Source organism: Myxine glutinosa, chromosome 1 (genome assembly GCF_964187855.1).
Source record: "Myxine glutinosa chromosome 1, kmMyxGlut1.1, whole genome shotgun sequence".
NCBI lineage: Eukaryota > Metazoa > Chordata > Myxini > Myxiniformes > Myxinidae > Myxine > Myxine glutinosa.
In genome coordinates, this window is record NC_136261.1 from 1,799,329 (window position 1) to 1,822,200 (window position 22,872).

The window sequence follows — 22,872 nt, forward strand, 5'->3', positions numbered from 1 at the left end:
AATACACCTCACGAACACGTCCTGGTGACGGTCTCCAATGTCTGATTGCTCTTTCTTGTCTGTGTTGTGGGAGGAGGAATATGGCGGATGGAACGTTTCCGGTGGCTTCAGGACCGCCCGACCAATGAACGTTAGGCAGCCTATCCAGTTAGTATAGTGATCAGTGATTGGACCACACGCACTATGTTTTATCGTTGCCACGAAAAGAACACGTGACCTGTAAGCTGTCGCTTCGGCGTGAAAATAATAACCAATGATAACGCACAATAATGTGTGCGATTTGGGATTCAGCCAATCAGAGCTCATATTACTTATATCGTGAAAGGAGGAAATTTGCAAATTGTCACAATCTTTTTTTCCTTTTCTTTCGAATTATTAGAATAAATAATAATATTAAAAACGAAATAACCATGAAACGAGTAAATTATCAGATTGGTGAATTTTGGAGAGTGAAGAGATCACTGTATTCGTATGAAACAAATGGGGTATTTTTAAGTTGACCGATCTAGATTGTCCACTTCGTGGGTTTTCCTCACAATCCGTGTGGAACGAATGGAGTGTTTTCAAGTTGACCGATCTAGATTGTCCCCTTTAGGTTGTCCTCACTGTATCCATGTGAAACGAATGGAGTGTTTTCGAGTTGACCGATCTAGATTGTCCACTGCGCGGTTTTCCTCATTGTATCCGTGTGGAACGAACGGAATGTTTTCAAGTTGACCGATCTAGATTGTCCACTTCATGGGTTTTCCTCACTATTTCCGTGTGGAACGAACGGAGTGTTTTTTCAAGTTTACCGATCTCGATTGTCCACTTCATGGGTTTTCCTCACTATTTCCGTGTGGAACGAACGCAGTGTTTTCAAGTTGACCGATCTCGATTGTCCACGTCGTGGATTCTCTTCAGGAAAGCCTGTTAGTGTTGTTTAATTATTGCGAAACCTGTTAAGGAAGGTCTGCTGTTTACAGAACGTTTCATCACGATTTTCGGTCCCACAAATGGATTCACAGAGGTTGGAGTCATGTGGAAAGGCCTCACGGGGGTCCCAGGGAGATGGTCCTGGAATGAGTGAAGGAGATCTCCGGGAACGGCTGTGCGCGGAGTTTCGGGATCGAGGGATGCTGGACACGCTGAAGGTGTGTGTGTGTGTGTGTGTGTGTGTGTGTGTGTGTGTGTGTGTGTGTGTGTGTGTGTGTGTGTGTGTGTGTGTGTGTGTGTGTGTGTGTGTGTGTGTGTGTGTGTGTGTGTGTGTGTGTATCGTTGGTTGTTATATCCATTTACGGGTTTCAGGAGGTGGAACGGAGTCCTCCCAGGACCCAAAGTATCCACCTCCTCTTCGATTAGGGATCAGGGTTCATGGACCAAGCTGTTCAACTTTTTCAGAGTTTTGATCCAAGTTCTCTTCGCAGAATCGTCACCGAACCCCGGATAGCCTCCAGTTGTAGTTCATTTGTGGTAATATTCCTGGGGATGGTTTTTAAAATCTCAGTGATGTTCTTCTTCATCATTCCTGTTGCACCAATTATCACTGGTAAAATTTCGATGTTCTTCAACTTCCAAGATCTCTCGACCTCATTTTTGAGGTCCTGCTATTTGGTCATTTTCTTGATTTCTGCGTTGTTGAGACCAAAATCGCTGGGTACTGATATCTCAATCATCAATGCTGTGTTTTCCTTTTTGTTCCCGAGTGTAATGTCGGGACGCAATGCTTTGTTTACTATGTTCACGCTCGATGGAATCATCAGGTCGTACGTGAGCGTGACGTCCTCATTTTCAATGATTACCCTTGGTTCGTGTTGCCATGAGTTTTCTGGAACTGGGATGTTAAATTTTTTGCAGATATGCCAATAAATCACTTTGCACACTTTGTTGTGCTGTTGTGTGTAAAGTTGTTCTGATAATAGTTTTTTGCATCCTGAGAGCAGGTGACTCGTACTTTCTGTTTTGCAGAATCTACACTTGTCCGTCTGGCTCAGTCCCGCCATCTTTTTTAATCCATTGGTGTATTGTCCTTGATCTTGGGCATTTATTATGATTCGTTCTCCGTCCCAGTTGAGCTGATCTCTTCTTCACCATTCCAATGAGCCTTCTTTGTCTGTCCCCACTCTGTCCAACTGTTTTTTTGTTTTGTTTTTGGTCTTTTGTCATTCTCCCAGTTGTTGGTGTATATTTCTTGATATTTCTTTTCATACATTTCCTTTTTCTTTTTTTTTTACAATTGTTGGGCCTGTATTTGTTGCCGTTTCATTTTTCTGTGCAGCATCTTCTATTCACACCTGTTTTTGGAAATTCTTTGCAAGGTGAGTTAGGGATACTTTTTCAGGTTTGTTATGTTCATGTTTGTTTACAAATTGCATCCTGTTGAGCATTTCACATACTCAGCTGGTCCTACACCCGGCGCTCTGTGCACCTGGTTGAGTTCAATCAGGCCGCTCCCTCCCTCTTGTCTTGGAAGGTACATTCTTGGGATGCACTGGTTGTTGTTGTTGTATTTTATGGATAGTAAGGAGTTTTCTTGTTTTGATGTCTAACTTGTTGATGCCTGATTGGGCCCAGTTTATTATTCCACAGCTATATTGGAACACTGGTACTGTGAGCTGGTTTATGGCTTTGATTTTGTTTCTTGGGGAGAGGTATGTTTTCAGGATCAGCTTCGTTCTACATAGGTATCTTTTGGCGATTGTTTTCTGCATTTTTTTAAAAAATTCAATTTAATTTTCTATACCAAGTTGAGGCTCGCATAAGAGCTAACACATAGAGCATATAACAAAGGGAGCGGGAGACAAGAGGGAGAGACAACAGTAGGGAACAGGGATATCTGGAGATCTATGAAAGGGTTGGGGTTGGGGTTGGGGCGAGGTACACGAGAGGGTTGGGGTTGGGGTTGAGGGTTGGGGCGAGGGTTGGGGTTGGGGCGAGGGTTGGGGCGAGGTACACGAGATAAACAAGATGGACACTACAAGCGATTTCAGGGAAAAAAATGGAATGTGAAGGAAGTGGATGTTTTAGTGGGGGTAGAAAAGATCAAGGGTTTGGATGGGGGAAGATAAGAGATGGTGGTGAACAGCTGTTTTAAAGACCTGGAGGGAGGAGAGGGATTGAATAGATTGAGGGAGTTTGTTCCAGAGGTGGGAGAAAAGAGGAATAAAAGGGTGAAGGTGAGCAGAGAGTCTTGATTTTGGCAGTTTGACCATAAGAGGGTTGCTGGCAGATCTTGTGTGTCCTGCGGGAATATTTAGGGGACAGAGCACAGACATAGCAGGGGGAGCTAGGCCGGAGAGGAGGAGGAACAAGACAAAAAGATCACCAACCTGCCTGCAGTGAGAGAGTGAAAGACCCTCAGAATCGGCTTCATCGCGGGAGATTCCAATGATTCTGTAAGCTTTGGTTTTTACATCGTGAAGCCGATCTAGGCGTGAGGCAGGTGCACCAAGGGGACATTTATTTATGACAAATTTGGTGGCCCTTTTCTACTCCAAAATATTTCTAAGATGTGTCATGGTCTAGCTCCTCTATAGTTGTATCATGGTCGTGTTTTTACGTTGTCCGTTTTTGTTGTTCTCCCTTGCAAGAATGTGCACTTGGCACACCTATCTTTGCCAAATTCTATTTGAATGTCGGAATACTGTTTCACTAATTCCAGTTGTTTTTTCAATGTCAGTGATGTGATGTGTCACCTTTTCTGTTTCCTTGGACGTTCTCTTATTGGATGTTCGGGTGTATCCTTGTTCTTGCTCATTAATGAGGTTACCGAGTGGGTCCAGAGCCAGGCAAAACAGGAGAGGAAAAAGGCTGTCTTCTTGGAAGATCCTGCATCGTATCTTTTGTCTTGTTATTTCAATCTTTCCTTCTGAGTGCTGCAGGATTAGTGTGGTATTCCATAGATCCATGGCTTTCTCAATTAGTTTGATTATTTGGGGATTTATCTTGTACATTTGAATGCACTTTATCATCCATAATCATGTGGGACACTGTCAAAAGCTTTTTTTATAGTCTATCCATCCTGTGGACAATTTGGTTCTTCTCATATTGCAATTTTCGAGTATGACCTTGTTTAGTAGTAGGTTGTCTATTGTTCTGTAACATCCTCTCTTGCAATGCTTCTGTTCTGCCTCTAAGCAACCTTGTTGTTGTTGTTGTTGTTGTGTTGCCCCAGTCAGTTCTATTTGAACAGATGAACAGCACAGAGATAACTGATCAATCTCACAGGAGCAACCCAGAGATCCCTCACGTCCAAGATGGCGTGCTCTTGCCTACTTGATGCCAGGACCTCGCAGTCTTCCATGACATGTTTTGTTGTTTGCGGAGCGGCCTGGGATTGGTTGTTGGTGTCGTCAGTGATGTCTTCGAGTCTATGTTCTTTTGTGTAAAAGTTGTGCGTGGTGTCCACAGCGAAGGGTGAAAGGTGAACACGATCAGACCTGTGGAGTAGTTTCTCTGTGTCATCGATGGGTTGGGGTTTTGTGCCCAGGATACTGTTTGGGCCCAGGTTGTTTATACAAGATACTGTTTGGGCCCAGGTTGTTCATACAGGATACTGTTTGGGCCCATGTTTATACAAGATATTGTTTGGGCCCAGGTTGTTTATTGTGTTTGTGGTGATGTCAGTGTGGATGTGGTTTTTGTAGTTTCGTTGTTCGGTGGGGGGATGTTATGAAGGATGTCAATGTCGTTTCTTTGTGGTGTAGTTTTTATGTCCAGGGGCCTGTGGGTGGTTGTACATGTGGTGGCGTGGGTGATTAGAGTTGGCATTTGCTGTTGTAAGGAACTGTGCAACTCTCATGTCGAAGTGGTCTTTTATTTTTAGCATTTTTACCTGTGTGTAGGTGTAGGTGCTCGATGGGTGTTGTTATGTGGAACCTGTGATGATGCAAAGGGCTTTGCTTTGTATGATCTGCAGGTGTTGAGATGTTTGGTAGCCTGGAGGCCAAAAATTAGCTGGTGTAGTTGATGACCGATCGAATGTACTGTTTGTATGTTAGTCATGTTGTATGTTCGTGTTAGCCGAAGTCGGTGCCTGTGAGTGCCCTACTTGTGTTCAGCCTGGGTGTGCATGTTTTTTTTAATGTTTGTTTTTTAACGTCACTTTTAACACATCCATGTAATTCTCACAACTTTGTTTGTTTTGCTGATTCGTGCTTTTGTGCGTTTATTATTATGTAGTCAAATTAGTTGAGGACTTTCTTCAGTTGGTATCAATTGCACACCTCCTCTATCATATTGCCAGCTCCTCTTCCAGATCACATTGTTCATCATTTTCCTCCTCCTCTCTTCTGTCCCTCTGTACCTCTTAGTCCTGCCCATTATCATTTGTATCTGTTTGTTTGGAGCCATGAATCGGTCTCCTTCCTGCACCACCCGTCATCCTCGCTTCAGATGCAGAGCATCTTCTGCATAGGACGTCCATCCTCGCCTCAGCATTCCAGCTTTCATTATATTTTTCTTTGCTGTTTTGCTTCGATCTTTCCTTTGAGACAGGCAGCACCACTGTAGCTTTGCGCTTTGATGCAGGACTCTGCCTCTTTTTGAGGAAGGTGCAGCCATCTATCTTAGTAATACGCACCCCAGCTGCATGGTATGTCCACACATACTTTACAGAGCTTTCTCTGTTGGAGGCCTGTGACCCTTTGTTCAGAGTTGTTTTTTTATACTCTCCTACAAACTCGCCCCATTGAGCGTCACAAACGGGGTTTCCGTTGCACCATCCGAGGTGTCCCGGTAGCCCCCTCGGCCGTTCACACCATGTGATGTGTCCGTCACGATGTTCCCATTCGCGCTCGCTTTCTTCCTTCTCCGGATGCCGCTGCCTGTACCGTTCAGCGTCGCAATCGATATGTTAACTTCGCAGCTTTGCTCGGGGCCGCGGCTGTTACGTGGTGTGCATGTTTATCTGACTTTTGGCTTAGTGTAGCGACGTCCATTTGAGCGTTCCACGTTTCATGAACTCGCCATGCTGTTCCCATGTAAGTGGTTCAGCACGGGCTTTCTCTCCATGTCACAACGCATCGTGCTTTTTCAGTCTCTCGATTCGATTTTCATCTCCTTCGTTGCCATCGCTACCTTTCAAGGTCTTGATATTGTTGCGGATCTCGGACGTCGGCTCTCCCCTTATCAAGGGGGGTTTAATCCCCTTGTCCTTTTATCTGGCCGACCCGAATCCTGGAAGTTATAACGTCCTTCCCGGCGCGGCATTAGGTAGGGTTTGTTAGGCTTAGGGGTTCACTACTACCTAATTACTAACGCCGACCGGAAACGAGGGAATAACTCCCGCTCGAACCACGGATATGATGGAAAATGCCGAGCGGATAGCAATCCACGATCCGAGCTGTTAACAGGCACTAAACCCGATTCTGAGCGGTTTCTAATCGTGCCACGTTTACCCAATTAGAGAAAAGACGGATGCGATCGAATGGAGAGGAAACCCAGAAAATAGGAAGAACAAAGATTGGTTTATTAACAATTTACAAGAAGAAGAGGAAACGAAAGAAATGTACAAGATAGGAAGAGGAAGAAGCAGTTACACAGGGCAGCCTTAGACAGTCTTATTCTTAATACCCAGGACAAACGGGCCTGTCTCAGACACTCACACGGGGATTGTAGATGGTAGGTTGGAACAGGTGGAGGGTCCGGCGATGGCGTCCACCTCGTCCGGTCCCCGACTCGTACCGTGCAGCAGATGGAAAACGGCAGCAGCTCTCCGCGTGTCGTGGAACGCGACCGGACAAGTTATATAACGGGGGGGAAGCTGGTGTCCTATGGCGTATGTAATAAATGCACACTCGTGCCAAACGCCCCCTCTCTCCACGGTCCTTTCGCACAGCGCGTTTCCAACCAGTCCTTTAGAACGCCAATCGTACGACGCCGTCTTGGACAGTTCTCTCATCAAGCGCGCCGTATATCTCTTCACAAAGGTGCGCTCTTCCGATAAGTCCTGTTTAACAACGTGCGTTTCCCAGCAAGTCCTTTACAATGCCAACCGTATGACGCAGTTCTCCAAGTCCTCTGAAAGGGCTTTGCGTTCGCGCTTATATAAGCCAACCAAGCGATCACTCCTCGAGCCCCAAAGCCACGCCTGTCGGCGATGTCACTTCAGCCCTGGTTGGCTGGCGAGGGCTTACCGGGTCCGCCTTTGACGGCTGGGTGACGTGGCCACACCTTCTTCCTGGCGCTCCGTCCCCTTTTTCCGGTTTTGCCTCGTGGCTTATGGCGGCGTTTGGACGGAAGCCCAGCGTGGCTGCGAACGCTGCTGGCAGAGGCACGTAACAATTTGGGAGGGCCACGGGCAGACTGAAGGGCGCGTAATGGCGTCGCTTGGAGAGGGAGGCTTTCAAAATGGCGGATTGGGGCCTACTCCTTATTTGATTGACACAATGCAGATTCAACTATTGGAAACACGGCCTTACCTATACACATACTAATGAAATAACTGAAGTCCTATGGTGGCCTACGTGTTGCTTGTGGCCTTCCTATGGGGTGCAACCTTTAACCCTTTAATGTCATATTTATTTACAAGAGTGTGGGTTCTCAAAACCGCAACAATATATTTCCTCTTCGAAATGAAGGCATGTGAATCATCACAGGTGGGTTCATGCGGCAGAATAGTCCTCGAGAAAGACTGGGAGTGAGAAACGAGGTGTTCTTGCTGGTGTGTGTGTGTGTGTGTGTGTGTGTGTGTGTGTGTGTGTGTGTGTGTGTGTGTGTGTGTGTGTGTGTGTGTGTGTGTGTGTGTGTGTGTGTGTGTGTGTGTGTGTGTGTGTGTGTGTGTGTGTGTGTGTGTTAGGGTTAGTTTATGTGTGTGTGTCCGAGGGGAACATGAGCAGCGATTGGGGGGAAAGGAGGTGATGGGGAAGGTTAATGTACAGGGTGGCCACAATGAAGGTGTGTGTGTGTGGTCGAGGGTAAAACTAGAAGTGAGTGGGGGTAATTAAGTGATGGGGGAGGTTAACGTATAGGGTGGCCACAATGTGGTGTTGACCCTAACCCTAACCCAAACAACCCCTTGTAAAAACGGTGACATTGCCTTTTATCAAATTAGTTGACAACACTGAAGGGTTCTACAAGTTATTGGCGCTGAGGAAGCGCCTTTAGCGATTGACTTCCAGCCAGTGTAACGCTAATTCCTGTCACAGGAATTCGGAGATCATATAAGTGGGCGTGGCAGTTCCTGATTGGTTCGTGTTGGGGAACGCCTTCTCGCTGCCGACGTGACGTAAATTCGCGCACGCGCACTGGTGATTGGCGCTGAGGAAGCGCCTCTAGCGATTGACTTCCAGCCAGTGTAACGCTAATTCCTGTCACAGGAATTCGGAGATCATATAAGTGGGCGTGGCAGTTCCTGATTGGTTCGTGTTGGGGAACGCCTTCTCGCTGCCGACGTGACGTAAATTCGCGCACGCGCACTGGTGAAGCTTACTCGATCTTACTCGATCCCATATTACATGTACTTTCATTGCATACAAATTATACTTCCTCCTAGAAATTCCATGCCCGAACCTCAGCGCAATCCAAGAGGATTCACTTGTTCTACATACATTTACAGTCCTATTTTCCTTTATTACACATTTTACAGCAAATGACACAAACCTCAAGTGTTCAGAGGATCTGTTTGTGCTCCATCAGTGTGATAACAGAAAATAATATTGCACCACGTTCATGTTCTGGAGGACATTTTCCAAAGCAATTTTAGGGTAACATCATTAAAAGGAAATCTCACTGCTTGTTTCAGGTCATCAGTGGTTTTGAAGTGCTTCTGTGCAACAATCTCTTTTATGAAGCCCCAAAGGGAATTATCACATGTCGACAGGTCTGGGCTTCGAGGTGGCCGGTCAAGTGGAGCAGGCAACACTGGTGACCCACGACCAATCCAATGTTCCCCAAAATTCTCAGTCAAGTGGAGCAGGCAGCACTGGTGACCCACGACCAATCCAACGTTCCCCAAAATTCTCAGTCAAGTGGAGTGTCGAAGTCCGATGTCGGATGTCCGATTGAGACACTAAAGACACTGTACTGAAGATACAAGCCGTTTAATATGGAATTCACACATATGCGGGAAAAGGGTTGGCTCCAGATAAATGCCAGATCCCTTCTCAATAGGTTTTACTGCGCACTCTGTTTATAAGCAAAAAGGCAGTTTCAGCAGAGCAAAGATACCCATCTCCACAGGAATCTTCCCACAAGAACATGTCTCATGTTCAATGCATCTCACATGTAACCTTGAGGGTCACTCCTCAGGATGTGGGGGTTTTGTACCAGGGCAGGAAAAACACAGAGTTCCTGTCATGGTCAGACAAGCAGGAAAAGAAACATGGACCAGCTTTTGGCCACGAAGCAAAATGCAAGAGAAATCAGAGGGCATGAGAAAAATCACATTCCCAGCCTGTCAGCAGTCTAATAAGAAAACCTTTAACAAAGCAATCCTAAGTTCCCACAGGAGCAGGCAGCACTGGTGACCCACGACCAATCCAACGTTTCCCAAAATCCTCAGTCAAGTGGAGCAGGCAGCACTGGTGACCCACGACCAATCCAACATTCCCAAAATCCTCAGTCAAGTGCAGCAGGTAGCACTGGTGACCTACGTCCAATACAACATTCCCAGAAACCCTCAGTCAAGTGGAGCAGGCAGCAATGGTGACCCACGTCCAATCCAACGTTTCCCGAAATCATCAGTCAAGTGGAGCAGGCAGCACTTGTGACTGATGACCAATCCAACGTTTCCCAAAATCATCAGTCAAGTGGAGCAGGCAGCAATGGTAACCCACGACCAATCCAACGTTCCCCAAAATGATCAGTCAAGTGGAGCAGGCAGCACTTGCGACCGACGACCAATTCAACTTTCCCCAAAATCCTTGGTCAAGTGGAGCAGGCAGCACTGGTGACCCACGACCAATCCAATGTTCCGCAAAATTCTCAGTCAAGTGGAATGTCAAAGTCCGATGTCGGATGTCCGATTGAGACACCAAAGACACCGTACTGAAGATACAAGCCGTTTAATATGGAATTCACACATATGCGGGAAAAGGGTTGGCTCCAGATAAATGCCAGATCCCTTCTCAATAGGTTTTACTGCGCGCTCCGTTTATAAGCAAAAAGGCAGTTTCAGCAGAGCAAAGATACCCATCTCCACAGGAATATTCCCACAAGAACATGTCTCATGTTCAATGCATCTCACACATAACCTTGAGGGTCACTCCTCAGGATGTGGGGGTTTTGTACCAGGGCAGGAAAAACACAGAGTTCCTGTCATGGTCAGACGAGCAGGAAAAGAAACATGGACCAGCTTTTGGCCACGAAGCAAAATGCAAGATAAATCAGAGGGCATGAGAAAAATCACATTCCCAGCCGGTCAGCAGTCTAATAAGAAAACGTTTAATAAAGCAATCTTCAGTTCCCACAGGAGCAGGCAGCACTGGTGACCCACGACCAATCCAACGTTCCGCAAAAAACCTCAGTCAAGTGGAGCAGGCAGCACTGGCGACCAATCCAACGTTCCCTGAAAACCTCAGTCAAGTGGAGCAGGCAGCACTGGCGACCCACGACCAATGCAACGTTACCCAAAATCCTCAGTCAAGTGGAGCAGGCAGCACTTGTGACCGACGACCAATCCAATGTTTCCCGAAATCATCAGTCAAGTGGTGCGGGCAGCAATGGTAACCCACGACCAATCCAACGTTTCCCAAAATTCTCAGTCAAGTGGAGCAAGCAGCACTGGTGACCCACGACCAATCCAACGTTCCCTGAAAACCTCAGTCAAGTGGAGCAGGCAGCACTGGTGACCCACGACCAATCCAACGTTCCCTGAAAACCTCACCAAACTATTTCCTACCAGAGATTGCGTAATGTGCTGGTGCCCTTGTCCTCAATACCAAGGTTTTCCGGTTGTGGTGCAAAACAGTTTTGCAACATGTCCAGATAAGTGTGCGGATTAACTGGATCATCAAAAAAAGACGGTCCAAATAGTCGTTTACTATCAGTAGGGAGATAATGGGGCTTCCAGGACACCCATGTATTTAGATGGGACTTTTCCCCAAACTGCCCATTTTTCCACTTATTACCGCGACACCCCTTTCTCCTTTTACATGTAAGTGAATGGGGGAGTCCTTACTTAACCTCCAAGAACCACGCGACATTCAAAATTCCTCATTGATCCTGTGAATATTTGCTCATTTTCTAATTTTTAAAACAACTCCATTCTCTTATGGAACTCATCCCCATCTAGGATATTGATAAACTTTACATTAAGCACCTTTCTCTGTGCGTTTATAAAATGATATGTTTCACGGAGGGACCTGGTCTGTCCTCCTCCTGATCCACATACCATTTTAAAATTATAATATTTATTATCTGGTTGATAACCATCAACGTTCTCACTCCACTCTAATATATTTTTCTTCCCGCCCTCCATTACCCCACTTAACAAATGAATACGTTTATCAGTCTTGAGGACCTTCTGACCAGTGATCCTCTCAACCTCTCGGATCTGGTATTTCTCACACTCGTTATGTTTTCCATCTATATACCAATCTTGAGATTTTCTCCATTCTTTATTCCATTTATATATAACCAAAAGGTACACACATGACACCACCATCTAAAATATATCGTTTATCATCATATGCTCCTAGTGCTAGTTTATTTATCTCTTCTGAATATAATTCATGCTTATAACTCCTAATCCCTTTTACCTTTCTATACTGTTCCTCCCCACTCATCAAACATTGATAATAATGACCAAAATTGATACTTTCTTTAATTACATTTTTCTTAATCCCCTTGAGCTTCTGATCACACTTCTCCACATTCCCAACTCTATATTTATACGCATAGGCCTTTGCTCTCAATGCTATGAACTCACTCAGAATATTTCCACCAAGCTCATCCTTGAACTTTCCAATCACCTTTTTATTTTGATTCGAGAACAATTCACTCTTTTGACCATAGTTGCTTGTATCATAAATTACAGAATCAGCTTTCATATCATCATAGACGTCATCTGTCTTGATACTCAGAATGAAGCTGTCCGTATCCATATACATCAACATGACGTTATCATCATACTTTGTTTTCAAATTCTCATAATAATATTCATACATCAGTAGTTTTGATAGATCGAGAACAGTAGTACCAATATAAATCGGTTTATCCATCTCAATTTCTTCTTTCATCATATGAACAGCACAAAAGTTTTCTGTAAAGATTTCAACACGCTCAAAGCTCGGTCTGTTGATTAGTTTGGAAGTTTGTTCCCAGGAAGTTGTCAACTTGATATTTTGTCTCTTTCTAACATTTTCCATAGTCTTCCCAAACACCGCGTTATTCATCAACTTATAAAAATCTTTCTCAAAGTCAGTCTTTCCAAGCGTTCTCTTTCGAGTGTTAAAATCAATATATTTCATTAACCAATAACTCTGTTTGAATTTCAGGACCCGATGAACTTTCTCAACAATTAGACCATGTTTCACAAATTGTAAAAGATTTCTCTGATGTAGTACATAGTTCTTCTTATCAAAGAATGTTGTTAAAAGTTTTTCTGTTCTTGATTCCTTATCAAATGATTTCTGATATTCACTGAACCACTCTGGGTTTGTTAATTCTTTCTCTCACCCGAAAGGAAGATCTTTATGTTTCTCAAAGAGTTCTTTTGGATACTTTAGATCAACCTCCAGGAAATACCCTTCTTTCCTTTCATCTAACTCTTTTTGTGTTGAACTCAGAATCTTTTCTAGAACACCCTCATGATCACTCTCCCATTTCAATCCTCCATAAGGTTGTGCTTGGGACATTGACCACCCATAGAGGTTGTTAGCGTCATAATACATGATAGGAACTATCTTTCTTTGGATCATAATCTGGAAGATATTTGTTATTTGCTTTTGAATATCTTGATGAGCAGACTTGTGAAATTCCCCCTCTCTTTGCTCTCTCTATCATCAGGAGCATATCAACATCGGTTATCAAATCCAAATCTTGTTTAGTCATTTTTAACATAGCACTCCAAGCAAGACCCGGTGCTGTGAAATAATGAGCAGGGTCCAAGCCATATCCAGAAAGACACACGGATCTAAATGCTTCGAATACATCTGCTAGAAGAAGGACATCAGTCTTGAGATAGAGATCATGATAATCACCCATATTATTGATATTGTATTTTTTCCAAACATTTTGAGCATGTACATAATCATCATCTGAAACATTGCTATTATTTAGAATATTATAAAATCTTCTTTTGGAGGAAGTTTCTTTTCATCAAATCTTTTAAATGAATCCATATAGTCGTACGGGTAAATTCCCTTTTGTGTTAGGAGTTCCGTATCCTCCTAATTACTCTCCAAACATGGAAATTTTTTCAAATTTTTAACTAGGTTAGCAAGAGGACTAGCCATGAATTTATATGTATCCAAGAATCGAATTCTTGTAGTTGGTCTTGTTGGAATGATTTTTGTAAAGGAGATGTATTTTTGATCTGTACTTGGAATAGCACTGATACTCCCAGGAGTCTTTGACAACTCTTTAATAAACAAGTGTGTATCATAATGAGCGTTGTTATGAAGAAAGACAGGAATGACCGAGGGGAGTTTATAATTAATATTACAACTTTGATGAGCCGGACCTCTATATTTACCAGTGAGATGGCAATGATCTCTAACCTTTAGGCTTTCACCAATTTTCTCCTCACAAATATGACAGACATTGTTTTTTCTAAATTCCCTTTTCTCTTCACTCGTCAAGTACATTGGTTTATTGGTTTCTCTCATTATCGTGGTTAATCGAACACAGTCTTTTTCTAGTCGTTTCACAAACTCCTCTGGGGCATTTGAGCCTCTATACTCCTCTAACTTGTTATATTCACCACAAACGGATGATTTGATATAATAACAAAATCCGCAAGGAGTATGTTTTTGATACTTATTTGTGTATGATTCTTTTGGATCTGGAGCCGCTGTTGCTATTTTCTCCAAGATACTCTCAAAATCAGCATATATCACAAAAGGATGTTTAATTGTTTTATTTTGATCTTTGAATGAAATTTTAGAACCAGGCTTTGGAAGTGTAATGACTGTTGCTTTCTCATTTGAACAATATTGTTTATGAGCATCCAATCTCTCCTGTGAATGAAATGTATTCAAACACCGACGACATGGATAAACTTTACATTTTCTAGAATAGACTTGTGATTTAATCAATCTTGAAAAGTTCTTGATATAAGCATAATGTTCAATTTCACCAGATCGAAAATACAAGAGGTCAACATGTTTTTCTTTCTCATCATCTGAGATTTGTAAAATCTGTACTTTATTATTTTCAGTCAACCCATAAACATTTATAGAAATATTATTTAACTTTTCAAACTTTGAGATATTATTAAGAGTCATCGGAAATTTCAAATTTCCCATATTCAATTCATTTTCATATTTCATATAATTGCTTACTCTTTCAGCATGTTCTTTTGCTGGATGTAGATATGCTTATGGCTCCGCCAATGCTCAACGTCATCTTCAATATTCCCAATAAAACCTTCGTACATTACATGATCTTCAATATCCTCAATAAAGCCTTCTTACATCACATGATCTTCAATATCCTCAATGAAGCTTGAACAGGGGTAGAAGGATCATTGTTTGAGTGGGTCTAGGATAATCTGCCAGATGATATGTAGAAGAAGGATGCTCTTTTAAGTAGGTTTGATGGTCTCTACCAGTTTGAAAATTTACTAGTCTCTTGATCTGTACTCAAAAATTTACTAGTCTCTTGAAAGTAGGTTCGAAAATTTACTAGTTTCTTGGCCTATATTCAAAAATTCACTATTCTCAGTTCGAAAATTTACTATTCACAGTTCGAAAATTTACTAGTCTCTTGAAATCAAAAAATTACTATTCTCTTTTAAGTAGGTTTGAAAATTTACTATTCTCTTGACCTATATTCAAAAATTCACTATTCTCAGCTCGAAAATTTACTATTCTCTTGATCTGTACTCAAAAATTTACTAGTCTCTTGAACTGCACTCAAAAAGTGATCTATTCTCTTGAAATCAAAAATTTACTATTCTTCCTATTAAGTAGACTCTTGGATTCGAAAATTTGCCATTCTTCCCTATAATCTCTCTATAATCTCTCTTGATCAGTACTCAAAAATTTACTAGTCTCTTGATCTGCACTCAAAAAGTGATCTATTCTCTTGAAATCAAAAATTTACTATTCTTCCTATTAAGTAGACTCTTGGATTCGAAAATTTGCCATTCTTCCCTATAATCTCTCTATAATCTCACTTGATCTGTACGCAAAAATTTACTATTCCCAGTTCGAAAATTTACTATTCTCTTGATCTTTACCCAAAATTTTGCCATTCTTCCCTATAATCTCTCTATAATCTCTCTTGATCTGTACTCAAAAATTTACTAGTCTCTTGATCTGCACTCAAAAAGTGATCTATTCTCTTGAAATCAAAAATTTACTATTCTTCCTATTAAGTAGACTCTTGGATTCGAAAATTTGCCATTCTTCCCTATAATCTCTCTATAATCTCACTTGATCTGTACGCAAAAATTTACTATTCCCAGTTCGAAAATTTACTATTCTCTTGATCTGTACCCAAAATTTTGCCATTCTTCCCTATAATCTCTCTATAATCTCTCTTGATCTGTACTCAAAAATTTACTAGTCTCTTGATCTGTACTCAAAAAGTGATCTATTCTCTTGAAATCAAAAATTTACTATTCTTCCTATTAAGTAGACTCTTGGATTCGAAAATTTGCCATTCTTCCCTATAATCTCTCTATAATCTCTCTTGATCAGTACTCAAAAATTTACTATTCGCAGTTCAAAAATTTACTATTCTCTTGATCTGTACCCAAAAATTTGCCATTCTTCCCTATAATCTCTCTATAATCCTCTTGATCTGTACTCAAAAATTTACTAGTCTCTTGATCTGTACCCAAAAATTTGCCATTCTTCCCTATAATCTCTCTATAATCTCTCTTGATCTGTACTCAAAAATTTACTAGTCTCTTGATCTGTACCCAAAAATTTGCCATCCTTCCCTATAATCTCTCTTGATCTGTACTCAAAAATTTACTAGCCTCTTGATCTGCACTCAAAAAGTGAGCTATTCTCTTGATCTGTACTTAAAAATTTACTGGTCTCTTGATCTGTACCCAAAAATTTACCATTCTTCCCTATAATCTCTCTATAATCTCTCTTGATCTGTACTCAAAAATTTACTAGTCTCTTGATCTGCACTCAAAAAGTGATCTATTCTCTTGAAATCAAAAATTTACGATTCTTCCTATTAGGTAGACTCTTGAATTCGAAAATTTGCCATTCTTCCCTATAATCTCTGTATAATCTCTCTTGATTAGAACTTGGAAATTTACTATTCTCAGTTCGAAAATTTACTATTCTCTTGATCTGTACCCAAAAATTTACCATTCTTCCCTATAATCTCTCTATAATCTCTCTTGATCTGTACTCAAAAATTTACTAGTCTCTTCATCTGCACTCAAAAAGTGATCTATTCTCTTGATCTGTACTCAAAAATTTACTGGTCTCTTGATCTGCACTCAAAAAGTGATCTATTCTCTTGATCTGTACTCAAAAATTTACTGGTCTCTTGATCTGTACTCAAAAAGCGATCTATTCTCTTGATCTGTACTCAAAAATTTACTAGTCTCTTGATCTGCACTCAAAAAGTGATCTATTCTCTTGATCTGTACTCAAAAATTTACTGGTCTCTTGATCTGCACTCAAAAAGTGATCTATTCTCTTGATCTGTACTCAAAAATTTACTGGTCTCTTGATCTGCACTCAAAAAGTGAGCTATTCTCTTGATCTGTACTCAAAAATTTACTAGTCTCTTGATCTGCACTCAAAAAGTGATCTATTCTCTTGATCTGTACTCAAAAATTTACTGGTCTCTTGATCTGCACTCAAAAAGTGAGCTATTCTCTTGATCTGTACTCAAAAATTTACTGGTCTCTTGATCTGCACTCAAAAAGTGAGCTATTCTCTTGATCTGTACTCAAAAATTTACTGGTCTCTTGATCTGCACTCAAAAAGTGAGCTATTCTCTTGATCTGTACTCAAAAATTTACTGGTCTCTTGATCTGTACTCAAAAAGCGATCTATTCTCTTTTAAAGTTTCTCACTATATAAATAACATGAAATCTGGTTATTGTTCCGCCTGTGATAAACAGTACAATCGATATGATGTTCATGTCTGGACCATTAAACATGCTATTAATACATCTGATAAGAGTAAAAAAAATATGATAAGATGTGAACCTTGTAATAAGCTAATTAGAGTATTTATTAAAAGGAAACATAATCAAACAAAGCATCATTTAGATAATGTTCTTAACGGTTATAAAGAAGAAGAGATGGCACATTGTGATCTTTGTGATAAGGATATGAAGAAGACTAGTTATAGATATCACATCCTAACCAAGAATCATATGAATATGTTGTCCCAAATTTAATTGAGTTTCCTGACTCTTGTTTTCAATTTTTCATGTTTTATTTTAAGTAAAAGATAACTAGTATATAGTGAAGTTTTTTTACTATATAAATAGTATGGGTTCTACTTACTGTGAGAGTTGTGAGCAGAACTACAAACATATCAATAAACATTATAAAACACAAAAACATTTAAAGAGTAAAGATAATAAGTATTGTAAGATTTGTAAGACATGGGTTCTGAGAAGTGGGTATGAGCAACACTTAGATACTCAAAAACATTTGGAGAATCTCAAACCAAAGGTTCTTCCAAAGGTCTATTGTGAACGCTGTCAACACTACATCCTCAAGAAGGATTGGAAGCGCCATGAGAAGACAAAGAAACACCAAGTTCCATATTATGAGATTGAAAATTTAGATGGTGCTTTCAAAGGAAATATTAAAATTAGATTGTTCCGTTTCAAAGATCCAGTCCCCCGTTCTCTGGGAGCTACTGTTGATCTTACAAAGGATGGAATAGATGATCAGATTGATGAGACTATATCTGAAATGGGAAGTTGTAAATATTATTTGGGGGCTAAATTGGTTCTTCGTAAAAAGGAAGATCCACCATTTAACTTTTACCTACATACAACAACTTATATGGTACTTAATAAGAATGATTATAATAGAAATAAAGACCAGGTCTTTAATGAGCTTAAATATAGTGAATTTGATATTGATGATCTTATTGTTGGAAGCGGTCTCACTGTTGAAAAGGTTCTGTTTGTTGATGTTCACATTTTAAAATCTGATCCACTACAAGCAAGATCATATTGTTACAGATCGCGGTTTAGATGTTATGATGACCGAGCGGTGGTGTATTACCGCGACCTAACAGGATCCCCGACTCACCCGATTCCACCCAAACGTTGGCCGGGTCGCACCGCAGCTAGTCAATAGGGAAAAGACAAAGGCGACGAATGCAAAGAGGAAAACGAAGGCAAAGAAAGGTTTGGAAATACTACTGAATTTATTGACTATTTACACACAAGCAAAAAGAAAGCAGTCACGTTTATTTACAAGCACATAAGACGCAGGTGACACAGGGAAAATACTAGCTTATGCAGACTTAATTAACCCAGGACAGAACAAACAGAAGACAGACTCACGCGGGGAATGACAGGAATGGCAGGAGGTGGATGGCTGGAGGTGAACGCTTGGTGGAGCCAACGCGGAGCTTGGCAGAGCTTTGGTGGAGGTGAACGCTTGGTGGAGCCAACGCGGAGCTTGGTGGAGCCTTGGTGGAGGTGAACGCTTGGTGGAGCCAACGCGGAGCTTGGTGGAGCTTTGGTGGAGGTGAACGCTTGGTGGAGCCAACGCGGAGCTTGGTGGAGCCTTGGTGGAGCTTTGGTGGAGGTGAACGCTTGGTGGAGCCAACGCGGAGCTTGGTGGAGCCTTGGTGGAGCCAACGCGGAGCTTGGGGGGTTGGTGTGACGGGTTCTCTCTCCTTCCCTCACAAGCTTCAGGACTCTTTCTTGACGACCAACTCTTTGTGACCAACTCTTTGTGACCAACTCTTCACGGACCCTCTACTGGCAACCGACTCACTTGCTTCCTGCGTGCGCGCCTTTATAACGCCTCCGGCGATTAAGCCGCCGGCCTTTTGGACACGCCCATCGGGGTGCTCACCTCGGCCCTGGTTGGTCGCGCGACCCTCTGGCTCCGCCCTTGATGACGACGGGCGGGCACGCCTTTCTTCTCCGACGAGAGCACAGGTTCAATGGCGGTTATTGGAGGGGAGGTAATTCGGCAATCGAGGCCCGGCAATGACGGAAGGGGGTGTAAAAGGAAATGGGGATTTTTGGGGATGGGAATGAAAGGGGATCTATTCTCTTTCACTGGTGCAATGGAGTACTTCAATTAATGGGAGACACAGCCTTACCCTAAAACACAGAATAAGAGATAACTATCAACAGGGGTATTCTATTATTTGGCTGATGTGTATGCTTGTGGACTAATTATGGGATGCCCTTTCACCTTTACACAGCTCCGGAGGTAGGGGGGCGCAGAATAAACAATAATAATAATAGTACAGCACACAATCAAAAAATATACAGTCCTCATCTCCGCAACACTGCACCCTCCTCCTCTTAGGCACGTCCCGGGCCTACAACTTTTATTTTTAGTGTGACACGTAGGTGTAGTTCCCTCTACTTTTAACCTGACCCTGAGTGCGACAGTTTTTTTAAAAACATAAATAAATGTGTCCCGCTGCTCCATTGCACCCTGCCTAACAGACTTACGCCCACAGTTAACCGAATTGCGGAATGGTCTTCAAACTATACACTGACGGTGGGGAGCATTATTTACACTTGACGCTACTTTTATTTACAAGACTAACCCAGGACCTGTGATTGTTCTTTCTGGGGGGGAGACAGTCTGCTCTGCATCGACGCACCATGAAAGCACCCAAAAACGCACCAATACACACTCAAGCACCAATCGGTGCAGTCACCATTGTTCATCAATGTTCAACCATAAAAAATAACCAAACAACCCCTAACCCTGCAGGTGATCTCTTGCTCTTCGGCTCCCTCTGCTGGTTATTATTATTTTCCTGGTGTTGTCATCTTCCCTTGCTGGCGGCCTATTTGCAATAAAAGAATGCACCTAACGTGTCCGTTTTTATTTTATTTATGGCCCACAGGGGCCGACTACGTGTGGTTCACCTGTGGGGCATCGGTGCCCTGTGGCCAAGGTCCGCCAGCAAGATTTCGGGCCCTCATGGCCGGTTCCAGCAGAGGGGCCATGCCCCAACCCATGGGGTCCATAGGTGGTGCTCGGCCACAGACATGTGGTCCATAATGTGGTGCATCGATGCAGACAGCTGGTTCTGGGAATTTCGGGTGCACAATGGCCGACCCACGCACGCTCCCCTCGGCGCCCAACGGCGCACAGGTCATGTGGGAGACAAAAGGGGAAAGACAATTGAGCGAGGGGTAAGGTCACAAGGGTACACATCAATAAGGCAATGCAAGGCGAAATGCGTACGGAGGGCGAAGTGAGAAAGCTCGTCCCTACCGTACGTCACCCCCCTGTCACCTACCCTACCCTTGCCCCTTACCCCATATGTACAAAAATCTACACATTTACAAATTCGTCACTACTGTCACGTCTTCCCCATATTTCCCCTATACCAAATTCGTCTCCACAATCCCTCGACTTCAAAATTTTCCATCACCAATTCATCATCAATCCTCATAAGGAGGGAGAGATGGAATTACGCACAATGTCACACCCACGTCATGATGCGTCTCACAATCCAAACATTTGCATCAAAAATAATTAAACATGGCATGGTGCGGAGTACCTGTCACCTCAGGTGAGTGGATGCAGATGGTGCGAGGAGACTTCATCCTAACTACTTTCTAAATGACATTAACACACTTTACACTACCCGGGGTCTCTCCCTGCCAATCCATTGGCCAACTTACACTATGGGTTCTAAAAAACCAATTCCCATTGACCAAACTGTGGTGCTTCTCAATTTGGGGTCTCACTCCCCCGATTCATCTCCCGGTGCCCTCGCACAATTTCTGGGCTGCGACGTGTAGCTCTCCCAGCAGGTCTATCCACCTGCACACCTCCACCACTGCAGTTGCCACCCGAGCTTACCTAGCTCCTCACCCTAACCTAACTAACTGGGGAAGGCCCTCTCCTGGCTCTGTCACCCCACTGGTGCCCTCTGGCACTGGGCTACCCGGGTCCGTCCTCCGCATCCTCGGGCCCCATCCACAACAACTACTACCGGCTCCCAGAGCCCACCTGCGGCCTCACCTGGCCGACATCCTCACAGTGGTGGAGCGCCCAACCAACTACACACACTAACAGGCTACACGCCCAGCCATTTCCACAACACTAATGCACCCATCCAAAGACCATTCTTTCACCCGCACCACAGATGCCAATATCCAACCACAATTTACCTGTACCCTCTACCTAACACTTACACTGCCCGCCCCGGGTATCCGTGATGGGGGTCCACTCTTCCCCCATTCACACCTTCGCACCATCCACTCCACTCCACAATTTCCACCATACTCACTCCACGACCATCCATTCCAATACTCCATACCATTTATTCCATACACCTGTCCTCCATTCACCTGTCGTTGCACACCTGTGCAATCACACCTGGTGCCACCTGCACCCTCCTCCTCTTCCTGGACCCGTTGGTCAACACAACACACATCACCATCACTCACTCAAACACTGCTCCACACACCTGTTCAGTTGCACACCTGTGCAATCACACCTGTTCAATCCTCAAACACACGGCATCATCTCAGCTAACTACTCCCCTCTGAAACTTGCGCTTCCCAGTCGCCCCTTTAAACTATTGCGCTCCCACGTCATTATTATCCACACTAATCTACCTGCGTCCCCACTACAGGTATCAGTCACTATCTAATCTTAACGTTACCTAATGTCATCTTCGCTAGATCCCTATCAATATCCTAACCCACCCGGGCTAGTTTTCACTGCCATACACCCCATAATCTATAGCGCATTTGCCCCCACTTGTGAGGGATGACAGAGTTGCCATCCCACCACAGCGGGGCATCTCTCACTACCAATTTCGCACACCTAAATCCAACCAATCAAAAATTCTGCCAATCACCGTACCAATCATCAAATTTCGCCTTTTTCTAATTTTGGGTCCAAAACACTAACCTCATCACCCGTCTACTTATTACATCCTCTCGGTGCGCCAATTCACGTCTACAGCCCGGCTTCGTACAGCCGAGCAATGAACGCGGGTTCTTTGGTGCCGGCGGCTGGATGCGTCCGGCATTCGGGGCAGGGACGGGGGCTTACCCGGGCCGAGATCCCATGCACCACCTCGGCGTGGAGCCATCCAATGTCCCGATCTCGACCTGCCGGCATGTCTCAATAGAAAGTGGTCGCCATGACGACCCTTCCTATCGGGCTGCCCGCTCCGCCTAGTGGAGCCCGGATGCGGCCGTTCCACGCGAGGCCCAGCGTGGATCGCGCACGGCGGTCCTTTCGAACCCGCCGTGGCTCGGATCCCCGCTGGTTCTCGCGGCACGCGAAGCCCGGCACGCACCGAGGGCCCGATTCGGCGATAAGTCGTTCTAACCTCTAACCCGGTTACCGTCGATGCTTCACCTGCATGCTTAAACGCATACGCTACCCCTTTCTTCCTCATACATCCAGCCGTTCCCATGCTCCTCGTCGTACCTTTTCTTACACACCTCGGTACACTCATTCCGCTCACCGACTTCGTCACACACCTGACCACCGAACACCTTGGCACACATTCGTCGCTCGCACACCTCACCCACACACCTCTTCGCGCCCCCTCCTCGGTCACCTCCTCTGTGACCATCACAGGTGTGCTCTTTCTCGCACACCCAACCACGTGCCT

At 43.5% G+C, this 22,872-nt stretch overlaps 1 protein-coding gene across 5 annotated transcripts in view; it reads left to right on the plus strand.

The window, feature by feature from the left end:
- The first annotated feature begins 680 nt into the window (after nucleotides 1-680).
- OFD1 (OFD1 centriole and centriolar satellite protein) overlaps nucleotides 681-22,872 on the plus strand; it is a 136,102-nt gene continuing 113,910 nt past the window's right edge. Inside the window, exon 1 of one of the 5 annotated variants that reach the window (XM_078775777.1) lies at nucleotides 681-1,133. In XM_078775777.1, coding sequence (XP_078631903.1) covers nucleotides 996-1,133 — 138 coding nt within the window. In that variant the 5' untranslated portion in view covers nucleotides 681-995. The remainder of the gene's footprint in view (nucleotides 1,134-22,872) is intronic. The other 4 variants (XM_078775885.1, XM_078775827.1, XM_078775987.1 and 1 more) reach the window with 4 other exon arrangements.